An 8,437-nucleotide genomic window follows, 5' to 3' on the forward strand; every position below is an offset into this window, starting at 1 on the left:
TTCCTGTGGACATGCTGAGGAATGTCCGGCACATCTGAAGAAGGTGATCTCCACGGCATAGCGAGCAGCGTTCATCGTCCATTTCTCTGGTTGTCTTTATTCCTGATGTCACCAGACCCACAAGTTTCTTCCTCGACGAGGATTGACGTGAGTCTGCATAAATTCTGCTTGGTTCTTCCTGTCCTCGTCCCTTTGTGACCTCCTCCGCCTTTTCGACCATATCCATTGTGAATTCCAACATCCACTCGATCCCAGGAAGCTTTCCCCACTTCCTTTTGTATTTATGCGCCTTATCCACGTAGTCGTCCCTCATCTTTCCCTTGAACCTCTCAGCTAACGTGCTTATTGATTCATACGTGTCAATCTGACGTAGTTCTCCCAAGACCTTCAAGTTCCTCACGCAATTCCCCAGTTCGTCTGAGAACTGTTGGAGGCCCTTTGCGTCACTTAGTCTCACAGTTGGACCTCGTAGGGCCTTCTTTATTAGCTGGCAAACGTAAGTGTGCTTATTGCCGTGACGTTTCTCTAATATGTCCAAAGCTTCCTTGTACCCGGCTTTGGGATCTTGAATTTGCAAACATCCCCGCAAAGCGTCCTTAGCGGGCCCAGCGTAGGCAGCGAGAAGTGTCTCTAATTTCAAGGTATCAGGTATCTGCGCCACCCCAACGTGTCGCTGAAAGACTCGCTTGAACTCCCAGTATTCACTACAAGTTCCTCCACTGAACTTCGGCGTTGGCCTTTGGGAGAACCTCATATTCTCTAGCAGTTCTCTCACCCAAACCTCGGACCTCGGTGGGTCGTCCCTTTTGTCTTTCATCAAAGGTAGTGGTTTCGGCGAACTAGCTTGATGTTCGGAAGTACTTCCGCGCTCCCCCTGGTGAGATGTTCCCGGCTCTGCGGTTAAGGTGAGCGCCGGGAGTCCTCTTGGAGTATATAACGTTTCTTCGTTAGTTTCAATTACAGAGGAAAGTTTAGTCTCTGGTGGTGATAAACACCTTTCCGCGATCTTCTGTGCTGCCCTTGCCTTGTAGTTGATTCATACCTTCGGTGACGTTTTGCATCATCGCTGTCATGTGAGCGAACATTTGCTGCATTTGTTGGTATTGCTCACATAATTGTCCTTCGATTCCTTTGACAGGTGGTTCCTTTCTCTTCTCGGGAGACAGGTTTACGGTAGACGGGTTTATCTCACGCTGCCTTGGCGAGGTGGGTGAGACATCGGTCTCTATGTCCACAGTGTCTCCTTGTTCTACGCCGGACACGCTCCCCACTTCTGACTTATTCTCTTTCCCGTCCATGACTGCCCGAACAGCAAGCGTAATCTGTCTTGCTTGATAAGTGTATGCAGTAACGCTTAGTATCAGGTGCCCACGATCGCAGATATCACACAATTGGAGTTGATGTCACACAGACGCGTGCCATGCGCACGAGTGATGTCACACACGAGCGAAGTCCCTCTAAACACGTGACGAGCAATACCCACGAGTGATGTCACACAAACACGACCACAGTGATGTCACGCACGAGCGACGATGTCACACTAACATGGCCACAGTGATGTCACACACGAGCGATGTCCCTCAAACACGTGATGTGCAATACGCACGAGTGATGTCACACAAACACGACTACAGCGATGTCACACACCAGCTACGATGTCACACTAACACAACCACAGAGATCCACAATCAATGTAGGGACTCGTTACACAACTGATGTCACAAACACTACTGCGGCGCCCTTACTTGTACAACGTTACGGCTTGTCACAACCTTCGTTGTTATTTCTTAATTACACACACACATACTTATATATACATATATACATACATATACATATAACCTGAATGTTGTACACACTTCATCCACAAATCCCTTTCATTTATGTATTTCTTCATGGTTCCTTATCATCGTTGTTTGATATACTATGGTGTCACTGGTATAGGAAGATCAGCTGTTAGTTATAATCACTTGCGTGCGTGTCCGAGCGAACGCTAACTACCAGTCCGCCCAGACCAAACATTACGACACAGTCCAGGTATTTAAGACACTTCACTCAAACACAGAACACTCGCTATCCCTGCCTCGCTGCTGACGACGCAAGTGATCCACCCACTGTGGGTGGGTGGGTGATCCACCCACTATGGGTGGGTGGGCGATCGACGAGCCTATGCTCTCCCACGCTGAACTCCGGCGTTGGTCCTTCGACAGTCCTCCCGTATACGTTTTGACTGTTAACGCTCATAGGAGCGTTATTGGTTTGTTGCTGGAGAAATAAACCCTCAACGTTGACGCGTACCATATAATTCGGTCAAAACCTGTTAAAGAACATTTCTCATATAACAAATGCTGTTATCTCAGGACACATATTATGAAATACAATCAATATACAGTACATAGCCTGTTAACATCTTAAATATAACTCGCATGTTATAACTATTGATACAGGAGACAATTGGTATAATATGATCAAATTGCAGTACACAAATATACTTATTAAAGTTATTTAGAGTTTCTTAGCAGATTCTAAAACTTCACGATCACTCACGTTTTAGGGTCTAGTGGTCTGAACCAACGTGTTGTCTGTCCTGTAGAAATCAGTAGACTATCCTCGAGGGCAATCTCAGCCCGGAGGCGAGGGCCATATGTTTTCGTATTGAAACACCTCAGCAGATTGGTCAGCAAATTCGTTGTCAACACTATATCTCTTATCTCATCTCATCCCCTCTCTCTCTCTCTCTCGCCTAGTTTATCTTATTATGGTTATCCCTCTCTTTCTCTCTCTTCTAGCTTATCTTACTGTGGCGGTAACAATATATATATATATATATATATATATATATATATATATATATATATATATATATATATATATATATATATAAATATATATATATATATATATTATGAAAGCTGTTACTACGTGTGTTAAATATCAGTTTATTAGAGAAACCAACATTCATGACTAAGCATACTATATTAGAATGAGTTGGTAAAGGTCAGTGCAATGCATTACTGCACCACCCCCCCTCGACTGGACACACTCACACTGACTCACCACCACCACGTCACCTAAATATTTCTGTAGCAGTGGAGACTTACACAGTCTATGAGTGTTGTTTTAATGTTAGAGCACAAACATGCATAGTGTATCGATGTCAACATAAACGGGGATAGTGCTAGACATTTCTTATGAACTGTAGCGTCTGTCGCGTCCTGTGGCGGTGGCAGTGGCTCTCGCTCACTGGACGTAACTGAAGCACTTGTTCAAAGTATCGAATCATACCTGAGACGAATCTCCCTATTTCTATCTCTATTTTCTCTCGGCTACAGAACATACATTATAATTGAGGCAATATGCCCCAGGATTCATCATCAAGGCTTAAAGTGTCCCCTAATGCCTCAATAAATATTAGATTCACAAATTGTGGATATCCTACCAAACGTGAGTGTCGGTGCACTTGTAGTGGCTCCTCTCCCTTACAACTCCCAACTGAGCTCCGGCCGAGCGCCTACCAGCCAATCAGCGTACAGCCGAATCGAATCGAAAAATGCTAGTGACAGGGGGGAAGGAGGTTCAGGGGAAGAATAAAGAGAGGATTGAAGTGAATTTTAGGAGGAGAGAATAGGTGCAGTGACTAAACACCGCTTACGTGAGGGAGTATAAGTTGGAGGCAGCAGCAACTCGCCCGGACGCGGCCGGGAGGCGACAGGACAGAGTCAGGCTAGCGTCAGGTGCGTGTTGGGTTGGGCCATGGATTCTCAGTGCTTGGTCGGCTAAATTGTGTGTGTTGTTTTCTTGTGTGGAGGAAATGTCTTGGTCTTCTTCTTAGCTTGAAGTTGATTTTCTTCTAACTCTCCTCCTCTTCTTGCTCTCTTGAAGTGTCCATTCGTTCGTGTTTGGGTCTTGTTGTTCGTCTTCCTCGTGTCTTAAGTCCTCATAGGTGTGGAAGTCGGAGACGGTGAGGTTGACCACGTGGGCTTCAGCTCCACGGGCCTCGTGGTGTTCTTGATTCTGTGTGGCGGGTGTCTTTTCTTGAGTTTTCTTTTCTTGGTTTTTCTTTTCTGCTGGTTTTTTCTTGTCTTGGGAGCGTACAGCAAGGAGGGCCTCTTTGTAGCTCAGTTTCTTGTCGAGTCGAGCCTTGGCTATCCTACATTCCTCCTTCCATTTCGGGCAGGTCCGATCGGCGGAGGAATGTGGGCCGCCACAGGCAGCGCATTTTTTTACTGTGTTGGGGCAGACCGTGTAGCGGTGTCCGGGGCTGCCGCACAGGGAGCAGGTGTCCTCCTGCGCCTCACACTTGTTGACAGTGTGTCCGTAGTGCTGGCATTTGTAACAGCGTTTCGGTCTGCAGTAGGGCTTGACTGGCACAGTTACCCACGCCAGTTGAGCCTCCTTGGGTAAGGTTGTATGGTGTCCGATGAGGGCAGTGGTGTCGGACAGCTTCTTCACAACTTGGAGTTGCCCCTTGAGGAGCTCACTCAGCTCTGCTTGGTCCACGTGGGCAATTTCGGCGTGGGAGATTACTCCCAGCTTCAGGTTGTCCCACTTGTAGGCAATCATTTTAAATGGAATGCCGTTGATGTCTGGGATCTCCGCGAGCTGTACGGGCATGCCCTTCTCGGCGAAGGTGATCTTGATGTCACCATGGAGCTTCAGTCGCTCCACCTTGGTGACCCCCATGATCCCATTAGTTTCAAAGAACTTCTTGAGAATTAGGAGGTTTAATTTCTTGGGGCAGGTCGGCGTATCCGGACGTATCCGCGCCACGTTATCAAACTCGTAACCGTTCATGGTGAGAGAGGGTTAGAGAGTGCGTACAGCATGACATGAAATGCTAGTGACAGTATGAGGGCTTGAGCTATCACCATTTTATAAGGGCCTGTGTGTCAGTAACAATTCCTTTTACTCTCATACTTATTACCATTGGTAGTGTGACGAGAGGAGGCTCGTGGGTAGATGTAATGATAGTACCAAGTAATAGGGAAGAAATAACGGTAAATACTGTAGGTAAATAATAGACACAATTTACAAATACAAAATTTATTTAAACATTAATATGAAATTAGGAGAAAGAATTTATATGTACCAACAGACGAAATCTAGTACTAGGCCCTCAGGCTCAACATACTCACACCATTACTGGGTGGACATACTCAATAACACTCACAACCCTACTGGGTGGACATACTCAATAACACTCACAACCCTACTGGGTGGACATACTCAATAACACATAACTCTTATAGTCACTTAGCACCATAAAGACCAGGGCAACTGCCACTACAACACTCAGTCGTCAGGAGTGATACTCAAGCAACAGCCATGGGGTCCAGCCACCATGGAGTACTTTCCGACGAACTCTGAAGATCCCAGTGGATTAACTCCACCACACAAATAGCCCTACTGAGTTAGACACTCATCCACTAATGATGGGGGCTGGTAGTGGTGTGTGACTTGGTGATCCGGGGTCACCTCGCAGGCCGAGCGTTAGGGCCAGACGAGCCAGCTATGGGGGCCATAGGTAGTCTGAAGTGTCTGACATTCGCCAGCCAGCCTTCGCCGTGAACGGACCTCTCTCCAGAACCTTCACTGCTAAAGCCTGCCAGCCTGTCTTTCAACCGTTGACGACCTGAACGAAATCGACCACCTCACCACCATCACTACACACAACCGGTAAGCTCGTTGCAGACAACGCCCTTTCTGTGCCTCCCTACTGATCAGGGGTGACTCCTGATCAGAGGCGGCCCTGATCGGGTGATCTGTAACGGCTTTCTGTAGCGGATTTGGGCCGCGATCCCATTGGTGTCACTTGCACCTCTGGCTGTTTTACCTTGTTCTTCCTTCTTTTTTCGCTCTGGCCTGGGGACCTGCACCCTAGAGGTGTATTCGTCCTTGGGTCCCCCCTGTAACTGTTCACCTCCACTGTAGGGGTTTGTGAACACGAAAGGGGGTAGGAGCAGAACCCACCCCTCCGCCGAGCCTTCCTGGGAAACCGTGATAGTGCGGGTCCACCTGGGAAGGGGGTCGCAATCCTCAATCCTCCACCCCTCCCCCGAATAGGTACACATCAAGTTCACGCCTATAAGTGAGCAATTTCAACAATAGGGATATAGGTTCCCCTAACGGGGTTACTGGGTGAGCGACACAGGAACCACCCTACGACCATTCGACCAGCAAGTGGCGGTGGGGGGTGCTGTAATTCCTGTGTTTAGGTTGCTCGCCTGGAATAGGTAGGGCGACTGTAAAAACCATATTAAGACTGATGCCACGGAGAACGACCAAATGCAATGACTAGGACAACCGGAAACAGGATACGGGTACGCTCCCTCTTGGGGGGCGTATCGGAAAAACGTAAGGAGGAACTGGGTATACTACTGTGTGCCCAGTTAAACATCAAATTCGCCGCATTAATAGAAACAAAGGACTCCTACATAGTCTTGTGCCTTGAAGAAAAAGATGTAGACAACATGCTCTCAGACGAATCAACAAAGAAATTAAAAGAACAAGGATTCGAAATAGTAATACCACCACAACTACGAGCCAAAAAATCCATAGTGATTAAAAGGGTAGATAAGAACATACTGAAACAAACACCAAGTGATATTGCCAATAACATAGAAGAGAAGAACACATGGGCCAGAGTCGAGGAGGTTGTGCTAATGCCTGGTGCTCCTACCATGATGAAGGTCAGGTTTGGAGAGATCTCCATGGCACAAAAAGCCATAGAGAATGGCCTCTGTATTTCCCACTACCATCTGACAAAACATCAAATTGAGCAGGAGGAATTTTTTCCAATAACACCCTGTTGGAACTGTTACAAATATAATCATATAGCCGTAAATTGTCCACTAAAAGATAAGAAGTTCTGCTCTGAATGTGCAACAGAGGGCCATACATTCAGAGAATGTAGTAATAAAGATAACCCAAAATGCCTGAACTGTAATGGGGACCACCGAACACTAGCAGCGCGTTGTCCCATAAGGATAGAAATAATTAGAAACCTGAGAGAAAAAGAAAGAACAAACAAGAAGATTGAAACAGACCCCAACAAAACATACGCAGCAATTGCAAAGCTACAAGATACCACTTCCAAAGTCCTGAAGAAAACTAAAGAAAATCCCCTCATGCAGCCGACATACCTCAATCTGAGTGAAGGATTACCTTTCACGATCCTAACTAGTATCATACATGCACACCTTAATAACATCGCAAAACCAGGAACATTCGGAAAAACGATTAGAGAAATGTTTGCGGCAAACAATCTGCCAGAGGTAAAATTTCCAGATGACGCCCCCTCAACAGAAATATTTAAAATCGTCACCGAGAGTAGCCTGGGAGTAACGAAACCACAGGAGCACAAAACCAAACTAGGCACAGAAGAAACCGTCATGGAAATAGACTCTATCACCCAAGAAGTCACACCACACCGCAAATCATCAGATTCCACAACTCAGCAAACAGAGAAACCACAATCTGCAAAAGCTGATCCAACCAAAGCGAAATTAAGAAAAGAATTCCACTCTGGCCATCGTGCCCCCCATCTTCACCAAGCGATGTGCAGCCAGCAGACCTAGGCAATGAGATCGGCATTTCTTTTTTCAGTCAACACACCACCTACAATATCAAATGACAGACTTCTGCAGGAAATCAAGGAAGGCACTGTAAAATTCACCTACGAAGACGATAGGGTAGAAGAAACCTATATAGACCAATTGATAACTGCAGGACTTTTAAATACCAAATATAATAGAATCGAAAGAGTGGATGTAACCAAGTTTAAGAAAATCAGAACGGGACTGAAGGAGGAAAGGAGTAGACACTCACCAGGAGATACACGAGCCAGCAAACATCCTACACCAAGTTCTCGGGATCCACGATTACACAAAATAAATTATTAAAGATAATCCAGCACAACGTCCTTGCCTGGAATCTGACGAGGAAATCAGAACTCACCAACATATACAGCACAATAGACCCAGACATTATTCTTATCAACGCACATGGTCGGAAAAAAGGTGACAAAATCAAGATCTTTAACTACCATGTACATCAAATGAACATACACGATGAACCACACGACGGCATAGCAATAGCTATAAAACGCAACATACAGTATAAAATCATAGACAACTTTCATAGCAACTTTCTTGCAGCCGAAGTAAACACAACCAGAGGCCCAATATTAATCGGAACGTCTTATTTAACATTCAGAAGGCCAATATTCCCTACAGGGGATATTTTAAAACTAATGAGGCAAAACAATCCAGCATACTTTATAGGAGACCTCAATGCAAAACACACAACCTTAGGAAATAATATCAGAAACCCAGGAGGAAAAATTCTACATGCTCTCATCGAACACGGGACAATAACTCACCTTGGGCCCGACTTCGCAACTTACGTATCAGCCGGTAACGCTGGGAAACCTGACATT

At 45.9% G+C, this 8,437-nt stretch overlaps 1 protein-coding gene across 1 annotated transcript; it reads right to left on the minus strand.

Annotated features, from left to right (window-relative positions):
- Positions 1 to 137: 137 nt before the first annotated feature.
- LOC121875394 lies at positions 138 to 817 on the minus strand (the record flags this gene model as incomplete). The annotated part of the gene is given in 1 exon segment (XM_042379946.1): positions 138 to 817. A coding segment is annotated over 1 exon segment (680 nt), but the record flags the coding sequence as incomplete, so codon positions are not given.
- Positions 818 to 8,437: the final 7,620 nt, after the last annotated feature.

The sequence above is a fragment of the Homarus americanus genome, unplaced genomic scaffold (genome assembly GCF_018991925.1).
Source record: "Homarus americanus isolate GMGI-L3 unplaced genomic scaffold, GMGI_Hamer_2.0 scaffold7306, whole genome shotgun sequence".
Classification (NCBI taxonomy): Eukaryota; Metazoa; Arthropoda; class Malacostraca; order Decapoda; family Nephropidae; genus Homarus; species Homarus americanus.